This window comes from Leptodactylus fuscus, chromosome 5 (assembly GCF_031893055.1).
Source record: "Leptodactylus fuscus isolate aLepFus1 chromosome 5, aLepFus1.hap2, whole genome shotgun sequence".
Classification (NCBI taxonomy): Eukaryota; Metazoa; Chordata; class Amphibia; order Anura; family Leptodactylidae; genus Leptodactylus; species Leptodactylus fuscus.
The window spans coordinates 131,019,450-131,041,361 of NC_134269.1; the positions used below are offsets into that span (position 1 = coordinate 131,019,450).

The 21,912-nt window shown below is 38.9% G+C and overlaps 1 protein-coding gene across 1 annotated transcript in view; it reads right to left on the reverse strand.

The window, feature by feature from the left end:
• Positions 1-4,523: 4,523 nt before the first annotated feature.
• Positions 4,524-21,912, reverse strand: part of MET (MET proto-oncogene, receptor tyrosine kinase) — an 87,253-nt gene continuing 69,864 nt past the window's right edge. The window contains exons 15-21 of the mRNA XM_075274208.1: positions 19,317-19,547; positions 19,125-19,205; positions 16,435-16,616; positions 15,316-15,425; positions 12,160-12,325; positions 8,413-8,549; positions 4,524-6,748 (exon numbers count right to left, since the gene is read on the reverse strand). Of these exons, the coding sequence (XP_075130309.1) occupies positions 6,538-6,748; positions 8,413-8,549; positions 12,160-12,325; positions 15,316-15,425; positions 16,435-16,616; positions 19,125-19,205; positions 19,317-19,547 (1,118 nt within the window). The 3' untranslated portion in view covers positions 4,524-6,537. The remainder of the gene's footprint in view (positions 6,749-8,412; positions 8,550-12,159; positions 12,326-15,315; positions 15,426-16,434; positions 16,617-19,124; positions 19,206-19,316; positions 19,548-21,912) is intronic.

The window sequence follows — 21,912 nt, forward strand, 5'->3', positions numbered from 1 at the left end:
CTTCTGGCATGCAGAGGCTGCCTGAACGCCTGATCTATGTGGGGTCTGGGTGTCAGATGCATGTTCATACATTTCAACTTTTGTAAAACTAGTAAGATATAACAAAAACCAGTTGCGTAACTACCATGGTAGCAGTGGTAGCAGCTGGCACAGGGCCTGATGCCTTAGGGGGCCCGGGCCCCCTCACTGGTTAATATGCCAAAAAAAGAAATAAACAATAAATTTTACTTTTTGAGGCCCAAGGCCACCTAAGGTGTCGGGTTCCGGGTGGTGGAAAGCCCGGGCCCCCTCACTGGTTAATATGCCAAAAAAAGAAATAAACAATAAATTTTACTTTTTGAGGCCCAAGGCCACCTAAGGTGTCGGGTTCCGGGTATGCGTCCTGACAATGGGGGAGGGGTGGAGACATTGTGCAGGAAGAAGATAGTGCCGGGGGATGGAGTGAGCCTGCTGAGTGAGCGCAGACTGGTGAGTTTAACCCTTGTGTGCAGGCAGGCTGCCAGCACACAGTACTGTGCTGGCAGCTGCCTGCTGCCTGGGAATGAAGGGGTTACAAGTGCAAGAAGTAACCCCTTCTTTCCCAGGCAGTGAACTTATTACAGTATTATGTATTACAGTACATTATACTGTGCTACAGGGGCCACTATAGGGCATAATAATATGTGCAGGGACCAATATGGGGCATAATACTGTGTGCAGGGACCACTATAGAGTATAATAATTTATACAGGAGCCACTATAGGGTATAATACTGTGTGCAGGGGCCACTATAGGGTATAATACTATGTACAAGGGATACTATGGGGCATAATAGTGCCTGCAGGAATGTGGGGGAAAAGGGGTGGTCAGTCGGGGTCTTTGGAGGAGGGGCCCCCATGTTAAAGGTTCACCACGGGGCCCCGCCATTTCTAGTTACACCACTGACAAAAACTATATCTATAATTTGGTGTCTCCATAACTGTACTGATCAACAGAATAAATTTACCATGTCCTTTTAATGCACAGTGAATTCCACAAAACTTGAACAATATTTTTTATGGAACATTACATAGGGCAATTCAAAAATTAAACTGAAGCCACATAAAAAGTCCACTTACGGCTATGTCCACGGCAAAAACAAATGTTATTGCAATTACAAAAAGTGTGAAGGGGTTAAAGCCCTATTATCATAGAACTTGTTATCTGAAAGGTTATATTAAATTGTTCTTACAGTTTTATGTTTCTGTTTAATGCTTCACTGCTTTGTAAGATTCTTGGTCCTTTTTATACCCGTCCTGAGTAAGAGAAGATTTTAGGCCTGTGTCGTTCATCTGGTTTTTATGTGACAGTGCTGCCCACTGATGGGGCTCAGTAAGACACTGACTGGGATCATTATTTACTCGCTTGAATAGCAGCTGCACTTTACTCCAAAGACTTGTGACTCCAAGCTTTCTCCAAGATGACTTTGATCCAGCTGAAGAATACTGACAATATAATTAACGTAACGTGAGTAATGTAGCTGCTCCTGCCAAACATTGTTAAATAGAGCTAGAGACCATCATGCAGAACACAGAGCTGAATCACTGAGACCAATGTGATAAAAGGTCAATGTAACAAATAAAAGACACTTTTATCAGAAGGCTTATGAGGAGGCACATTGCTACTGGACATGTGGACGACAGTATAGTCTTCCCATTTTACTAAATCCTTCTCTTGGCTTTAGTTGCTTAAGAAAGTTTTTTTTTTAATATCATCAAATGAGATGAAAGAGACTGCTGACACTATAAATACACTTACTGGACATATTTGTCACTGATATCTGGTATGTGCATTCACACCCCTCAATGTCTATCATATATCAACACTATTGTTTTATTACAACATTTTAATGCGGTTGTCAAATAGATATACTACTTTGTCATTGAAATTAGCACCAGTAATTATTTGTCATTACGGGATATGGTGTTGGTTGGGTGCTATCTTGCTGGTGCTTCCATGTAGTTATTACACGTCTCTGAAAGTATGGGTACAGTAATAAACAGCTGGTCTTGCTCTAATAATGGAGATCAACAAGACCTCCCATCTCCCTTTTTAATGGCCTTTTCGGGTCTGGTCATTAAAGGATTAATATGCACCGACAACAGACATGAACAAACAGTGCTAGGGTCTTTCATTGAATACTGGGATGTCTACCCATGTATGGTATGGATAAAGATAATGATAATGCCACAGGTCATACTTCTTTGATTTCCATTGTTTGACACATTCAGTTTTGATCATGACATAAGAGTAGTTAAACAAGGGAGATGTCAAATATATATAATGTCCCAAAGTGGCCTCCACACAGTATAATGTACCACAGTGGCCCCTCATTACAATATAATGTTCCATAGCAGCTCCTCCATGCAGTATAATGTCCCTTAGCAGCCCCTGCACACAGTATACTGTCCCATAGTGACCCCTGCACACAGTATAATATTTCATAGTGGTCCCTGTACACAGTATAATGACCCATAGCGACCCCTGTACATGGTATAATGTCCCATAGCAGCCCCTCCACACAGTATAATGCCACATAGTGGCCCTTGCACACAGTATAATGTCCCATAGCAGCATCAGTACAGTATAATGTCCCACAGTGGCCTCTCCATACAGTTTTCAGAAGGCTGTCTAGTTTGTGTGCTGATATAGAGTCCCACTAGGACACTACTAGTGGATAAATTGTTGATGTTTGATACTGTTTTATATGTCTTAACATATTTCTATTTTTACAGGAGTATGGCTGGAGTTTGCCAGCAAAGATAATGCTATAGGAGATACCGGGTCGCTATCAGGACCTGGCTATTGAGTAGGCCCAAAGGCCTCATTACAGTATAATAAGATACCAGTATTTATATGCAGAACACGGTACATGGGGTCCTGTTACAGAAATCGCTGATACTGTACTTTGCCTTTAATCCCTGGTTTAATCCATTTGGAGCTGGAGAAAGAGCAAGTTTGCCTTATGACTTTGGACAGTTCTACATAATGTTCTGGTAAAGAGGCAGAGCATAAGATATAGGCCTGCCTCACCCTGGTCAGGTAGTTAGTTTTGCTGAGGAAATCAGTCTATAAGGAAAAAGATATAGAGGTCTCAGCCTCACAATCCTTAACTAGGCCTCTTGGCTTTTGGTCAGGTCTGGTAGCTATGGCCACTACTAGTGCCAAAGCTACATTTGAAATCTACACCCAGCAGTTTGGAATTGCAGGATATGATGTGAAGATTTGCATCCCACAGTTGACAATTACATTTCAAGTAACATATTGAGTACAACATGAAGGATAAAAAATAAAAAAATCTTTTTAGCCCATGTCTTAAAAGTCTCCTGCCTATCATTTGCAAACTTCCTTCCTCCATCCAAAAGACACTAAACATGGGGGAGACTACTACCATCATCATCCTAAGTGAAACCCCTTCCTAACCGTGCCAGTCTTGTGAGTGAAAAAGGTTTGGTAGAGAAGACCACCACCACTGAGAACACTGGGATCAGATCATGGCAGAGGATTACATTACAATTCCTACCACAACTCCCTTCCTCCCCTACTCTACCTGAGCTGCTGCTCTGACATCACTACAAGTGGCCAGATTGTAATGTAATAGGGAGAACTGAATCTAAGAACAGAGATATTTACGTGCTATATGCTTGAGCCCTCATTTGTCTTAGTTGTTTGCTTGCGTTTCCTACCTACTGAACAAAGATGTGTAATTCATCAATCTGCGTACAAGAGAAGAAAGCTAAGCATTGTCAAAGGTTTAATCCACTTAATGCAAAGATATTATCTTGCTAAGGACAGAAAAGTAGGGTGGATAATAAGCAGGTGCCTGATATTAAGCAGGGGCCCTAAGAGAATACACAGCAGGAAACACTAGAGTGATCCCCATCACTTTCAAGGTAGGTGTTCATGCATGAAAAAGATCATGTCATTAATAGCTAGGGGCTAAAGTAGATTTTCTCTATAATTTATCTCCAACATCTCCCCAGTGTCAGAAGGGCGGGCCTTACAGCCTAGCATCATCGCTGGGCGGTAAGAAATGAAACCCCTCCTGACACTATTCTTCCATAGCCTTGTACTGTCAGAGGCGGTGTACCTTACCACCCAGCGATGACGCTGAGCTTTGAGGAAGCAATATCTCCAGCACCACGTAACATACCGGGAAAGTTGACAATGCGTTGAATTCAGCACACTGTTGGCTTTCTAGCGGTATATAATACCAGACATCAATGAGGACATGAAAGGTCCTTTTTAGGAAAATGTGTCAGGCTATTGGAGCTCAAGCCCCCTATTGTTAAGCTTCAACACATATGTCAAAAATGACATAAATGGGGCCTCTTCCTGGGGACAGATAATAGTGATGTGGTCATATATATTAGGTATCTGCGCCACTAAGTAGATCCTAATCAAAGTAAAAGAGCCTTGTGTCACAGTTTTATTTTACTATGCATTAAATGTGCATTAGACATAACGTCAGTAAGAGGGTCATGTCTGAAAACTTTAATAACACTTTTAAAATGAAAACATCACACGCATTCCACAATATCTGAACCATTGCACATTAAAGTAATATTGTATATAGCATTAAAAATAAACATTTATTATAAAAATATAAAACTTTTAATGTCATACTTTTAATCAACAAATCCAGTTACGTCCCACACCAAATAGTCTGTACAACATTTAACAATTCCACAGGAACAAGCATTTACTTTCAGTTACTGTGTAAAGTTATTAACTAATGTGCTGCTCCAGTGTTCACATTACTAATGTTCTAGAATTATGACATTATTATATGACATACAAGTATAAACTGTTCCTTTTACACATTGCAACCGAAATTCTGTTCTGGAAGTGGGAGCTTTTCAGAGATGTTTGGATAGTAACAGGGTGTGTTCTTGTGCATGCTGGAAACCTTCCTGTTAGACTAATATGCTGCTCTATGTAAGGGCAGTGTATTTCGGGTACAGGGCTGTACTGCCAGGAGTCAAAGTGGCACAAAAAATTTGTGCTTTTTGGCTACTAGGATTGCTTAAGTGATATTGATGTTTTAGCTTACCCAGTGTGTTCACAAGGTGTGCTCTCCCTGCACCTCTCTGCTATGATTGACAGGCTTCTATATATACTGTAAGTGCATACTGTCAGTCACCATAGGGATTGGCGAGGGGAATGCCCTGCACAGGAATATAGCTGGGCGTAACAGCTGAGAGATTTGCTTTAATGGAAGGACATAAATTGTACATCTAAATTCCAGTGTTTCATCACATATGACAAAAGTAACATATATACATTTAACCTAATATTTATAAGGAACGGTTACATTGTTTATACCCCAATTCCGAAACACTCTGTAGAAAGAGGTGAGGTGTCACATGTGCAATACTCTAGTCAATAAATGGAAGATCACACCACCCTTTCACAGTCTTTAAAACAGACCTACACATGAACTATATAAGGCCATTTAGTGTAGTGTAATGTGAATATCAGATTTGTTAACAATTATCCGGCCCAATTTATAATGCAGTTCTATGGACAATGTTGCATCTGTTAAGGGCATTGTTGTTACAGAGCCCTTTTGTGGAGGAAATGGCCATTTACTAGCAAATACATGTATACTATATGTGGATGGTGATCTAAATCCTCACATTTGTATAACTAAGACATTAAAATCTAGTTTATACATCTTACACTACAAGTGCCTTTTATAAGTGTCTTCTGGGAGATCTCCTTTAATACATCTAAGTGACGGATTCTGTATTTCCTTTGACCATTTAATAATACCTGATAATCCTTTCAGTAAATTCTGCCAAATTTATATACCAAAAGATTTGAAATAAAACAGAAATGCAAATAAGGGATCACAACACATTGACTCAGTAACAGCGATGAACTATGCCTTGGGCATACAGTGTAATCTTGGTCCAGTATGGGTATTTAGAACATCATAGGACAAAATGAATCATCTTCTGGTGTGTCGTTGAGATCACTTCCAAATAGTATCCTGTTCCACCACCTATTCAGAAGTTATACATTTTCCCTTCTTTCTTGGCCGTCCAAGTTTCCACTATGGCATTTTCATCTGTTCATTATGCAGTACTCATTTTCCAAATAATTGCCATACGTGATAGTAATCTGATTCATCATCTTCTTTTCTTCAGTTAATGTGGATATTGACCCACTTACTAAGGTAGCAGTATCCGCTTAGATAAAAGTGCTATACAGACAACAAAAAGTAAAATACAGTCTTCAAAATGACGAAAACAGCCATTATAGTATTTTGTCCACCTTTACTTTATGGGCCATTTTCTCTGTGTCACGTTGAATACATGACAACTGAAGAATAAGCAAAGGAAAAAAAAACAACCTAAAAAATAATGTTGCTTATGTTGTACCATCTTCTGGGCATCAGTCTGTAGTTTTCACTATTAATATAGTTCGGCTTCTAGTGCAATAAAATAAAACTAAAACCAAACACATCAAAGAAATATATGGACAAGTATTATAAGTCTCCTTAAAAATGAAGAATCACGTATCAAGGTTAAAATCCATGTTTTCTTCTGTCTGTAGTAGAGATGGGTAGGGAGCAGAATGTTTTATATTGACGTATGTTGTGTTGATAAGCACATAATGCTCCCCAATGAAAGTTGAGAAGATGGAAGAAATTCTTGAGACCAGTTCAGAAAATGTTGGACGTAGCTCTGATTTTGGATGCCAACATTTCAACATAACGTCAAACCTGTTTTAGAAAAGAAAATGATATTGTTTATAGGATCTAAAGATGTTCTTAGTCAGCTATTTCCTATTTTCTTTGTCTAGAAATATGTAGTAAACATACATTTAAAAAATGTATTTTTATCTTACACTGGGCTGTCCATTTATTATATTATGATGACCAAATAAACTGGTTATATTATTAATGAATTACCCCAAGATAAGCATTTCAGCTGACATCTCTCTCACGCCATACCACAAGTGTTTATATTCTTACTGTATAGCAGAACTGTCACAGGTTGTAAAGAGTAGTATTCCCAGGTTACAGATTACAAGTACAACCTCCCTCGGCAAAGGTATCACAGATTGCCAGGGATCAAAGGAAGTCAGAAAGGGGATCAAAGAAGTTTATCCGGCAGTAATGTAGCTGAGGGTGACATGTGGGCAACCTGGGTTTCTGGGCTTGGTTGCAGTTGCGACCACGATGATCCTTATAGTTATACAAGTGCTATCTGTTCAGGGGTGTAACTAACAGTAAATTCTCTCTTTACTGGTCCCCACACTGTAAAACACGCCATTTACTGGCTCCCACACAATATAGCGTCCCCTTTTCTAGTTCCCCCTACACTGTATACTGTCTCCTAATTGGCCTTTCTACAGTTTGCTACCTCCTTTACTGGCCCCCCACACAGTATAATGACCCTTTATTGGCCCCCAAACAGCAAGTTCTCTCTTTACAGGCCCCCGTATAGTAATTACTAGTTAGTTTAGACTTCCACCTGTTCCAGGCAACCCCTTTAAGAATAATGTCCCATAGTGCACACAGTGTAATGTTCCACAGTTTCCCCTTCACCAAGTATAATATCCAACAGTGGCCCCTCTATGCCGTGCAATGTTCAATATTGGCCCTCCATACAGTAAAAAATCCCACAGTAGTCCCTCCATACATTATAATATCCCATGGTAACCCCTATAGTATTTTTTTTTACACATTTTGCAAACATTTCAGGTTTGGCAGAATCCAATGATTTGCCTCCCACTAACTATGATTAGGCGTATAATTCTAGGAGGCCCTATGAATAGGCCCAGAGGAAGTGATTAAACATAACTAAAAGTGTTACTCACTTCTCCTAGGCTTTGGTTGAAGAGACCCCAAAATATCATAAGAGCAGTTTTCTTTCTAACCTATCCTCTCTGAAAGACACCACTGGGTGAATGAATCTAGTGAGGTTCACCCAAAGGATACTCTCAGTGCCTACTTACTGATCCCTGATCCTACCTATGGGCTCCTCCACTTCACCTTCAGCCTTGAGGTCCCGTGCACTGTGCTGACGCTGTTCAGTGATGTGATGTGGGGAACTGGATTGGGCAGGAACATGGGCAAGATCGGAGATCAGTAAGTAAATATTGGCCAGTAATCCAGCAGGTAACGGCTTATGAAAAAAGCAGCAGGGGGGCAGCCCGGCCTCCTAGGGTTGCAGGCCCCATAGCAGCTGCCATAGGGATAGATCCCCCACTCACTCTATCTATCTATCTATCTATCTATCTATCTATCTATCTATCTATCTATCTTCTAGATATAATTTTAGGTTACCATAAATAGTTGTCATTTATAATTCCTATAAACATTTTGGGCATACTGACTCACTGAACATTGTAACAACAATACACAGCACATCTAAAACTTACAGTGCATCAGGGCAGTATTCAGGTTGTAAAAGTCTCCGTCCTTGCAGTAAATATACAGTTATATCAAAGGAGTTAACATCCGCATAGGGTGGCGCTCCCCTGGTCATTAACTCCCATAGCAGTATGCCAAAAGACCACTATAAAGACAAAGAAAGACATCAGTATATGGATAGTTTAGGATGGTGTTAGTTTCATCTCTAACTATTGATTCAATGTGGCTTTTGACAAATACATATTTACGGTGACTTTGACTTTATACTGTACCACATTCATCTTTCTGAACCTTGATGCTAATCTAAGACTTGACTGGTCCCATGTTTAATAATATGGTAGCCAGATGTTTAAAGGGGCTCTATCAGCAAAATCATGCTGATAGAGCTCCACATATGCGTGCATAGCCTTTAAAAAGGCTATTCAGGCACTGTAAAAGTTAAATTAAACTACCCCGCCGTTTTAAAATAATAACTTAAAAAAGAATGTGATCTACTTACTGAAGGTGCACGCTGGGCGGGCATTCAGGGTGCGCCGTCTTCTTCTTCCCCGCCTCTTCTTCCTCTGACGTCTTCGGGTCCCGTCCTCCTCCGGCGCTTGCTCGCGGACACTGACAAAAAAAAATAGCCCGGGTGCATGCGCAGTAGCACGCGGCTTCTACTACGGCTACTGCCTATGCGCCCGGGCTATTTTTTTTTATCAGTGTCCGCGAGCAAGCGCCGGAGGAGGACGGGACCCGAAGACGTCAGAGGAAGAAGAGGCGGAGAAAAAGAAGACGGCGCACCCTGAATGCCCGCCCAGCGTGCACCTTCAGTAAGTAGATCACATTCTTTTTTAAGTTATTATTTTAAAACGGCGGGGTAGTTTAATTTAACTTTTACAGTGCCTGAATAGCCTTTTTAAAGGCTATGCACACATATGTGGGGCTCTATCAGCATGATTTTGCTGATAGAGCCCCTTTAATGACATTTTTTCCAGGGTTACAAGTCATCATTATGCATTGGAAATGTCCCAATTCTACAGGATTATATAACACAAACCTATAAAGTATTCATGAGATCCTTAAACCACTAAGGGATTTTTCACTGGGAAAATTTCTGTAGCAACTGCACATGATCCACAAATGCACATGTGAATAATTGACATGAAACCTTGTCATACAAGGGTGACATAGAGAGCAGCTTTCCAAGAACAAGTGAACACCACTGAGAATATTGCTTTACATGTCTTAAACTAATGCCATGATTGCACGGTTTACTTATAATAAATAGTTTGTTGTCCCTAGGAACCCTAAATATGACAAGCCTAATGTGACACCTGCATAGCTGTACTAGTGTGAAGAGGAAAGTATCATCTGATATTGCCACAAATGTTGTTCATGTGCAGACATAGAGCTAAGAAACTGCAGAAACTACAATATAAAGTAACTGCAGAAATATGAATTAACCCCTTCCGCAACTGCAACCCGACTGTACCACTGATTGTGAGGCTTCAAGAGGTTGTTCAGGATAATCCAATCTTTCTTTTTTAAGATAATTATTCCCCTGGCTACCTCCTGGGGGGGGGGGGAGGGATTGGGGGGTGAGTTAGTTAGGAAGAGCCAGTGGTGGGTGGGCTAGCTAGGAAAACAGGGAGGGGGCGTGAGTGACAAAGGGTGGGAGGGAGGGAGAGAAGGAGGAGGACGGAGAAAGTCAATTTTGAGTGACGCACAAGGCAACATGGTAGTTGTATGAAGACAGAGCAGGAAGCTACCCAAATGAACAAATGCAGAAGCTGCCAAGCGCTCACAGAGAAACCCAGAAATCACTCAAAACACTGCTAAAGGCATTTGGTTGAACTTATTTAACCTATTAATAGAACTAACTGACCTTTTTGAATAATTATTTTTTGCCTGGAAAACCCCTTTAAAGAGAATATCCTGGCAGGAAATGACCGATCATTTAATTCACAATTGTATGTTAAACATATTTTTTTAAGAATTTTTGGCGATGCGGGACTATTAAAAGATTATCTTATCTTATCTTTAAATTTACAAATGAATAGCTATATTATAAAAAAAAGTCCTAAAAATATAGCAATTCAAACTGGTCTCAGTGTATTATATGGCCTAGTGGACAGTGTCCAAAATTTTAGGGAGGGAGCAAAGAGACCAAAATGCAATAAATTGCGGATTGCGTTATTTATTTATTTATTTATTTATTTATTTATGCCGTTCACCATAAGGGATAACTAATACACACTATGGGGATATGTTCTAACATGTTTGTTTGTTTTTTTTTTTTTTTTTAACTTTTTTAAATTAAAAGGTATTATTTTTAACTTAATATTATTTGTTTGTCTTTTCTACTTTATTTCACATTTTTCCTGTTCCACAAGGTGGCTTGAATCTGGGGTCTGCTGATCCCCAGTGCAATGTACTGCAGTAAATAGTAAAATAATACTGTAATAATACTGTAGTGCAGGACATTTTGCATAGGCTCCCTATTTGCAATAGGAAAATACATTCAGGAGGCCGTTGCTTGGCCTCCTGGCTGCCATGGCAACCCCTCGGACCACAAAATCACAATGTATTTAATCCAAAGGGTGGCAGGGGGTCATCTTGGTTCACAACCACCCAGATGTCATAGTAACTATTAATCTTGGTATCAGGTGGGTTAAGCTGCCAGAGTTGGGGGCGCAATACAGTTGACAGGTGGTGCAATACAGCTTCTGTGCTCACAGTATGAATGTCTCGTACTACTATGGCCGTGAGTGTAATGTAATAGTAACCCATTTTCTGGTGACCCATTGCCTTTAAATTCCCAACATGAGAATATAATAATCTAGTATAATCTACATCAGACCAAGCGAAGATCACTCCGCACAGAAAACTAATGATTATGATTACGAAGTCTTCCTTCTTTCTTATTCTGTTCCTTAGCTGCTATGGACTCCTAGTATATCTTCTCTTCTCAGCATATGTGTGCCTACTTCTGTAACATATTACTGTGTATTATCCTGTACCTGTATTACTATGCTGCTGTAACATACTGAAATTTCCCCACTGTGGGACTATTACAGGATTCTTATCTTATCTTATAATGTGCTTTAATAGTATTATGCTATATTAAAGTGTTATTCTCATCTTCAAGAGCATAGTACCTTATGTTAACTGGAGTGTTTTACCCAGTATATTGGTATCTATATGGCTGAATATATGTCCAGACTGTTACAGATTGCTACCTAGGTTTCAGACTATCTCTGCTACCTAACAACACTAGCTGGACTCGTGATGTCAGAACCTGTTCCTAGCCATTTCTATTCTTTTCTCTTCCCTGTGATTGATGGCTAATAGGGCCTTGTGGTGTCTCTTCAAAGTGCATTGAGCTGCTGAACCCTGATAAGGACTGAAATAGTGCTCAGTCAGTGACTCTGTTATAACAGTGTGCAGTTTAGTCTTGGGATCAAGCTGGTCTGGTATATCACATAGGCTAAACCTAGTCAGTGAAACCAGAAGTGGAGAAGAGAGGAGAGCATGTGAAACCCTTAAATGGAAAAAAACCCGAACTCTGTTATACAATATTGTAGATTGCTTGGAGGCTGGGGCAAATTTTATCGTGCAAAACTCCAATGCGGGCTAAAACATTAGATGAGTTAGTTAGAAAAGCCGTTGTGGTTTATTTCAAGTCAAAACTTTTAGTTTCTCATAACACAAAAGCTCCATTAAAATGATAAAATATATTCAATTCAATAGTAATGAGTAGAAGAAATAATTACCACATCAGATTTGGTAGTGAATTTCTGGGTCTGCAGACTCTCCAGGGCCATCCATTTCACTGGTAGTTTGGCTCCGGTTTTGTTGTGCACACTGTAGTATTCCTTATCATAAACATCTCTGGCCAGACCAAAATCTGCCACCTTGACAGTGAATGTTTCATCAAGCCTACAAGAGAACATTAAGAACATGAATCTAGCATATCTTTAGACAGTCTAGTCTAAGTTTATTTGGCTTACTCTGAGTCGGAATTTTAGGACACGATTTTGGTGCATTTTTGGCATATTGAGATCCACGCCCCCTTTCTAAGAATCCAAACCCACATATCTCAGCCACTGTGATAAATCTGGCGTATTTTCAGAATGGCTACATTTGAGCTGTTTAACTATAACTTGGCCTCTATGGTTCAATTCCTCCCTGTTCTCAAGATTTGTGTTTGCTTTGAACACACTGCTAGAGCTTATTCAAACAACAGGGTTTAATGACTGTTTTAGATGGTTTATTAACAGCCAGCATTCGGCCCCATTATAAATATAGGATTTATTCACATGACCTATGTTTTAATAGTTAGTGTGACTGATCCATGAAAAAATACACCATGCCATTTCCCAGGCTCTGTTCACAGACCCTTCAATAGATAAAATTCATGAGGGATCTGTGAAGATGGGTTACTTTTGGTTGACACTTGGCGATAAACAAAGTACTTTCACCTGCAGTACCTTGCACAGTTGTATGAATAAGAAGATAACTAAAAAAAATCACATCAACCCAAAGTCTACTGCTAATTTTCTATAATATCTTTCTAGAGCCCAGGCTGTATGGCTTAGAGAAAGTTTCTAAAGTTTCTTAAAGTTTTTTCTTGACTCTAATCTCCATGAGTAGTTATCTATTTAGCATCACTCTAGTTACGGTAATAAATACTAAGAAATATGACACAGGAAATATAGTTATAATTTAGTAGAGAAACCTATAAACCTAATAACATTTAATCTTCACAAAAACACACATGCTGAATGTATCTGATGGTAAACTGATATTGATCTTTCTGGTGATAAAACTAAGAATTTCAGTAAGGAATTTCTTTAAACACAATGATGCTTCACCCACGGTCATGACTGCTAAGGACATTAATATATTTTAAACCTACGATATCCCACAACTTATGAACGATGGCCTTAAAATTTTGTAATGTAAAAAGAACCAGTTCTTGAACGGTGACTTGTTTTCTTGAATTGCTCATACTTGAGCGAAGGAAAATATAGCACAGAATATAATACGCAGTCTTGTCTATGAAAATATCTATTAGAACATATCTGGTAGACATTCTGTAAAAGTATCCATGTCCTTGGACATAGTCACAGAAAAATAATGCATCCATTAAAAGACACTTTAGCTCTGATTTGTGAGCCTTCATACACACAGATATGTACTTTTTTGTATGGTATGTTCTATAAGCTTGGGATTTATCTATGTTTTTCGGAACAGAATTACATAGTACTGTATATTAAAATTACTGTCTAATCTGTCAAGGAGTCTGTCTGGTATAGAAAATAAAGAGGAATTTCTCTTCATTTTTCACCGCTGGCATTTTCACCGTGATCTAGCCAGGACAGGACGCCAATGCAGGGCATCAGCATTCCATTGCGGCATCCTGCTACTGATTAGACTCGGATGAATGGGGCTTATCAGGAGGGTGTCTCAAGTCACAGACCCCGCAGCTGAACTAGCTGTGGAATCCACGTCAAGATTGAGCAGGACGCTTCTTTTTCACCGCGTCCTACTGCAATCTCTGCCCAATGAAAACAATGGGAGATGGATTACAGGAGGGATCTGCTCTGGATTTGGGGCAAAATCTGCCCCCAAATCCGTGGCAAATTCCTCAGTGTGAACAGACTCTAAGTGTTCTTTTTATATTTCTCTTTCCTTCTGTAGCTGTTCTTGACTTGGGCTCAAAAAAAACCTCAGCAAAATGTGCAACAAATGAATGTAGGCAAATCTGGAAAACTAGGCCTGGCCTCAATGCACTTGCAGGTTTTACCCATAAAAAGATGATTATCTTTGCAGTTTGTGTCTACAAAGGTATGTTTCTGCTCATATTAATAGACAGAACTGTTATTGGTTTGGGAGGGATTTTGGACCTAACAAATTCATTTTAACTCAGAATTAATTAGGAAAAGGCTTTAAAAAATAACTAAAAAGGCAAATTAGCTCTGCTGCATCTGTGGCCATCAACCATTGTAGAAACGTATATGTTGTTATGAATGAATGTCTATTCCAGGTCACAGTAAAAGCAATGTAACATTTCTAATGTATTGTTCTCTACTTTATAGATTATGTTATACTGCTGCAGCATGGACTTCTCCTGTTTGCCCTTTGACCTATTCACTTTAACTTTAATTTACAGCTCTATGGCGTTAAAATCATTATGTCATAGTAAATTTAAAGACTTTTTAAGTACAGTGACCTGCCTTTAATTAAATGTGGATTTTATTGCTACAAGTCGGAATGAGAAATGACTCAGACATGGTATCAATCATCTGAGAATTACAAATAATGCCATACAGGAGGGGTTGGCTGGAATGAAACAAGGACAGACAGGCAATGCAGAATTACCAAATCTACTAATCATGACAACTTTCTTTCTATCTATCTATCTATCTATCTATCTATCTATCTATCATCTATCATCATCTATCTCTGCCATAGCACTCAATGATTGCAACTGCAATATTTGTGTTAGTAACCTTTTATAATGTTATCCTGACTGGCGATTCACCAGGTGATTCATAAGGAAGTACATAGCTTTGGGTTTCCTATTGCCAGACGGGTAAAACTAACATTAAAACGGCACTATAATTAACATTAATACAGTATCAGCTTCCTAAATTTCCCCTAAAAGCTCTTTGCTTTGTATAACTGGATATCCTTTTTTAGAAGCCACTTATATTTCCTGGAATAAATATTGTTCCTTTGGGATGAAAATTAGCACAGAAAAGTAGTCAGTGGTCTTTTCTATGGCTGCAGTAATAAGAATACATGTCTATTCTGGTCTGACTTCTGGACTTCTAAAGCATCTTTGTTAGAAGAAGGTTAGAAGATGAATTTCTATTTAGCATATCATACTATATACAGAGTAGAAGGTTTTTCTTTTTACTTACATACAATTCCTTGCTGCAAGGTCTCTGTGTACAAACTTTTTGCTTGCTAGGTATTCCATCCCCTTGGCAACTTGTAGACCAAATCCTATGAGATCTTTCACTGTTGGATTCTAATAAATAAACATCAATATAAGCATCTAATACCAGCGACTAAAAGATATATTGTAAATATGGAATGATTGTTCATCTCCTTCTGAGTGCAGCGTTCCATATGTCTAGTTAAAGAAGACTACAAAGTAGCAGTCATAAATAGTGCCGCTCATGTCCATGGGCTGTGTGGGATATTGCAGCTCAACAAACATTTGATGTATTGTAGAATTACAATAAACAATGCATCTCTATTGTAACAGTGATATGTAGGCCCAGGACATTGTAAACATGAGATTTTATACCTCCTTTCTTTGCAATCCACATACTAAATGCAAACTCCCATAGTCAGAATGTAGTCTGCTAAAAGATACTCTGGAAAACTGCAGGACATTTTCTTTTTCCGGGGTATCCCTGTATGTCATAATAACACTGCTCACATAGCATAATTATATTAGAGTATTATTTACAGTGCTAACTCTTACAACCAACTTTATATCATGTACTGCTGTCTATGTTCATTCATTCAGACTTTCATGAGAGATTGGTTTGGACACTGACTGCAGGGTATCGCATAATGCCTATGAATGTGCTCATGCATCACGCTTCATTGTTATCGTGCATGTGGTATATAAGGTCATCTCTGATGATACATTGTTCATATTAGGACACAACTGAAGAAAAGTTATGCAGTTTATATTAAAGTACTTAGGATTTTCCTTGTTAAGGCCGAGGTCCCACATTGCGGAAACACAATTTTTTTTGCAACAGATTTTGTTACGGATTTTTGGCCCAAACCTGGGAGTGGATTGAACAAAAGGTAGAAGTATAAGAACGTCCTATATATTTCCCATTCCTTTTGTAGCCATTCTTGGCTTTGGTTCAAAAAGCTGTAACAAAATCTGCAACAAAAATAGCTGTGTTTCCGCAACGTGGGACCTTAGACTAGAAGATTCACAACCTAATAAATTAGATTTGTAGGTGGATCTACCAATTGTCCCTGCCTCTTTTTTTGTCTCTGCATGTACTTACATGAGATTCATTACGGATAAAGTTTCTGAGATCTCCATGCTTCATAAAAGGCAGAACTACTAGAGGAGAACCTTCTGTGGGCAGACAGATGCCCAGCAAAGACAAAACATTTAGATGACTGAAATCTTTCATGATAATGCCTTCTTTGAGAAACTGTGAGACTTCTTCAATATCTGTAATGCCTGAAAATAAATCCATAAGACGGTTTGGTGACATATATGAACAATCATAATATACAACAGTGCGTGCTTTAGAGATGAATGAAATACATTAAGCTGTATAACCAAATTATTCTACTATTAGATTTATTTACAACCGCTTGCGTGTACAACTACAGTGAAACCTCTTCAAGCTGACCACCCAAATTTGAGAAGAAAAATGGTCTTTTATAGAGGTGGTCCTCTTAAAGAAAAAAAGAATACAAAGTGCAGGTTAAAGTGTCTAATAGAGTCATCAAGCATGTACAGCCCCCCAAACCTCCAAATAATAATGAAAGTTAAAAATGATGTGTTTTATGCTAAAGCAGATGGCACAGAACCAGACCTAGACTGTGACTAATAAAACAACCATGGTACTGTCATGGCACAAGGCACTCCAACCCACACACATAACCAGAGGGGGCCCCAATTCCTTCTTACTGCCCTGGTGACCTATAGATTTCCTACGTCAAGATGGCCCCATCATTCTTGGTTCAAAGCTGGCATCTTTTTAAATTTTGGTTCCCAGAATGACTTTCTTCTTATTCCTAGTCACCTACATGGCTTAAGATTGTTTTTGGCGAAATTGAGACTGTTGGCATGTTTGCTTGGCACCTCAATGGAAGATTTCATTGACTAAGACTCTGTGCCCCATTGTGATGCTGGTGACTTCTCTCCCCTGATGTCCCTTGCATTTGTATTGCTTGCTGCAGTCCAGTGATATGATGCAGTACAGAGATATGCCCATATTGGTCTCTTAGTATACATAAGTGTATATATAAATTTTATCCAAAAAAGTGGTCTTTGGTTGGATAAGGGGGTGATTTGCTTATAGAGGCAGCTTCGTAAGAAGAAAAATCAGTCACTGGAAAAAAAATAGGTCTTTAAGAGGGATTTTTCTTGAAGGAGTGGTCTCGAGAGGTTTCACTGTAATATACAGTTCATTTTGGTGATTTATAAAATTGGCAAAGGAGAAATTAAGTTATTTCCCCTGGCAACCAATCAGGATGCTGCTTTAATTTTCAAAAGGCCAACGAAAAACATGATGGAATACTATAGGCAACTGCCCCCCATTTTTTCAGCAGTCTCGATAAATTAGCCTCATTGATCTGATATCCAGTATGCTAAGGATGGGCCATTAATATTGTAGTCCTGGAAATTGCATTTAATCTAAGTAGTAAGATTAATAGTAGATTTCCTGGAAACCATTTACATACTTTATTTACACATGTTGAGAAATCACAAATGAAAATGAACTAGAAATAAGTAATAACTTGTTTTGCAAACAGGAAAGACTATTGTGCAGTCTCATTTTTTCCATAATGTTGTAATTAGTCTCATATCTTTATAAGTACAAGCTTCTTTTTAAGGTTAGATGCTTATTCTATAGATGTTCAGAGTTTTTGAGTTATCTATCTAGTAAAAACAACCGTTGTTCACATGACTTAGTGTCCATATGCACATTGTAGGACCTTTGCTTGAACAACCCCTCTATGAGTATGAGTAGACATCAAATAGTGAAGAGCTGCTCCCATCATGGTGGACCTAACACATCCATGAATTACATGGTCATGGTCATCCATTTCTTGTATGTAATACTGCATTTGTCCACAAGGAGCTCTTGTAACCAGACTTTTGGTGATCATTTGTTTCTACAGAAGGGGGTAGTCATCAAGATACAACTTCTTTAAACACATTTTTTGATATTGGGTCATCTACCAGCACTAGGATTTGGTCATAAAAGTGCTTCAACAGCCTAGTGCAGGGACAGGGACTTAGTATTATGGTGGGCTATCCTATTTAAGGTAGGTCCTAAATGTTTCTATAATATTGGAATCAAACAATGTACAATTGGTATTGTATGAGGAGTGTCGCAAAAATTGCAAAAAGATTTTGACACTAAACTACCCTGGAGTCACACTTTAAATTTCAAGTCTTTGCTGGTATTAGGCTCCATGTACATGACTGTAGTTTTTATCTGCAATTGCGAATAAAAGTACAGAGCCATTCATTTCTAGAAAAGGACCGCAAATTATGAAGAATGACCTATTCTTGGCCGGATTTGCTGCACAGACAAGTGTAGCTGATCATACAAGTCTTTTTGCGGATCTGTGATGACATATTGACATTTTTTGTAGATTGCGGACAGTAAAAACCACGATGGTCATGTGCATGTAGCCTTAGGGTTTAAGCATTGCACTTTTGGCACCATATTTGCATCAAACTAACCCCTCTTATCACTTATCTGATGCCTTGGACTTGTGGTGTACTGTAGTTTATATTAGTATTACTTCCATATAAAGCATATTTTTTTCTCCTGTTACAGGTTCTTGATGAATTGACAAATACTGTAGACTTACAAACTATGATGGAGATTAATCAAAGCAATAAATACATGCAATAAAAATGTAAAAGTAATTAAAACTATTTCCAAAGATATTATATTATGCTAATAGCACACACATCGGAGCATATGTTCTCTGTTACACTTACGGTTTAGAGATTTCACGGCACAGTGCAATTTCTTCCCATCAGTGTCTAAAAGTGTACCGTGATATACACATCCAAAGTGTCCTGAAATGAACCAACACCTAGTTATTTCATTTCCAAACACGGCCATTATTATGGTTTTTATCATTTTAACATGAAATGATGTAGTATATTGAATATAATGCAATTTCTTACCTCTTCCTATTACTTTATTAAAGTGCACTAAGAGACGATCCACACCAATAACCATGTGCTCTATTTCTTTCACTAGGTCTGCACTTAAGGCACTTAAATCAATATGGACATATGTTTGTAACAATGGGCTGGCAATGTCTGAATCTCCACTTGACAATATAGGGGAGAGGTCTCTGTGAGGATACTGAGCTGTTCGGCATGATCCACCGTGAGATGAATTTGGAAACTGATCTATAATGTATAGATAGAGAAACTTGTAAATGATAAAACATAAAGGCTTTAAAAAACACTAACATAAGTACAATGCTTGGGGTATAAATGTTAGTAATGAATAGACTATTTGTAATGAACATATAAAAAGTAGGAATATAGACCAAATGGCAGGAGAATTGCTGGTATCATAGTCATGGGACCAAAATCCTGCCTTCAGCATTTGTCTAGTTTATCTTATATCATGGAACTGACTTTAGGGATTTCAAGCATGTATGCCATTTTTCTGGTGAACATACCATGATAAATAAGACCCTTAGTTTTAGGGTTTCCAAAAACTTAGAGCTGTCTCACAATGATGTCATAAGCTGGCCATTCACATGAGATACATGTTGGCTGACAACTACCTTGCCTATCTCTCCAATGCACACTTGGCTGAACAGTCTATGTGTTACAATTTCCCAATCCTTATCTCCCTTGCATCTGGCCATACACAATAGATGTTGAAATCTGCACATAAACTATGGGTTACTATAGTCAGGTATGATTGTATTATCACATACATGTAAAGTCTCTTTGTGAGATTAAGGCTAAGGCCCCCACATTGTGGAAATGCAGCTTCTTTTGTTGCAGATTTTGTTGCGTTTTTTTTTTTTAGCCAAATCCAAGAATGGCTATAAAAGGAATGGGAACTCTATAAAAAGTTCTTATATTTCTCCCTTCTGCTCAAGCCACTCCTGACTTTGGCTAAAAAAAAACACAACAAAATCTGCAACAAAAAAAGCTGTGTTTCCGCAATGTGGGGCCTCAGCCTAATGGTGGCCATACACCTTCAATAACCATCAGCAAAACATCTGTTTGGCCAATTACTATTCCTGCCTATTCCTCCAGATTCGTACATGCTCAGTTTGGCCAAGCATGCATCTGCAGCTAAGTTTAAAGAGGACCTTTCATCAGATCGGGCACATGCAGTTTTATATACTGCTGTAAAGCTGACAGTGCACTGAATTCAGCGCACTATCGGCTTTCCCGATCTGTGCCCGGTGTAGAGCGCTATCGGTCCCGGTAAAGTAGCGCTTTAGTGTCAGAAGGGCGTTTCTGACACTTAGCCAGGGACGCCCTTCTGCCCAGCAGCGCCTATCGCGCTGTGCTCTAAGACTGGGGAGGAACGGCCCCTCCCCTCCTGATAACACTCGTCTATGGACGAGCACTGTGAGCAGAGGGTGGGGGCGTTCTTCCCCGCTCCACAGTACAGCGCGATAGGCGCTGCTGAGCAGAAGGGCGTCCCTGGCTAAGTGTCAGAAACGCCCTTCTGACTGTAAAGCGCTACGGTACCGGGACCGATAGCGCTTTACACTGGGCACAGATCGGGAAAGACGACAGTGCGCTGAATTCACAGCACTGTCAGCTTTTCAGCAGTATATAAAACTGCATGTGCCCGATCTGATGAAAGGTCCTCTTTAAGTTTGACAACGCAGATTTCTATGCTAATCTAAACCTATATAAAGCTAAACAGCTTATGACCTGTTTGTCTCTGGAAATTCTCACTAAGGAAGGAGAAAACAAGGAAACTGTATTTTATGAAATACATTAGAAGTAAGGAAAAAAAATGTACACTATTTGCGAATATAATTTACTTTTGACATATTAGAAAAACTGCACTTTGCATATGACATTATCTGTGTTCAGCTTTAAGATGAAAGTTCAGTTACTATGAAACCAAGGAAATGCCAGGAGGTGATTCATATCCTGCAGGCTTAAGAATGGGAGTTTCACTAAAAATCTTCATCTTATCAGGAATGCAGAGAAGCAGATAGGAAGGGAAAGAAAGAAATATACAGCTTCTTATCCATAGTCAGATGGAACTGAACTAAACAATCTAATGTGAATATCTGAACAAGTTCTTCGGCTGCACAGCACGTAAGGGGACAGCAAACCTCATCTGGCTTTACTGGATTAAGCTATCGTTTACAACCAAAATCCAGATTTAGAAAATGTGATCTCAAAACCTTACTTGTCGCACTATGATAATTTTATGAACTTATTTTTGTTTATTTCACATTAAGACAAATACTGTGTCACTGGAATAGTATATTGCACTGAATATACAGTCTTGGGGTTATCTATCTATCTATCTATCTATCTATCTATCTATCTGTCTGTCTGTCTATCTGTCTGTCTGTCTGTCTGTCTATCTGTCTATCTATCTGGCTAGCTGTTAAATCTTCCAGTTTGAAATATCTGTCATTTTACTGGAATGATATTTTAAATGGCATCTTTTGTTATACTTCGGCATACTTGACACGCAAACTCTAGCGCTTTACATCTTGACGGTCAAGACTTGACCAATAAAGCAGCAGATTCAGTACTATGCATACTTCTCATA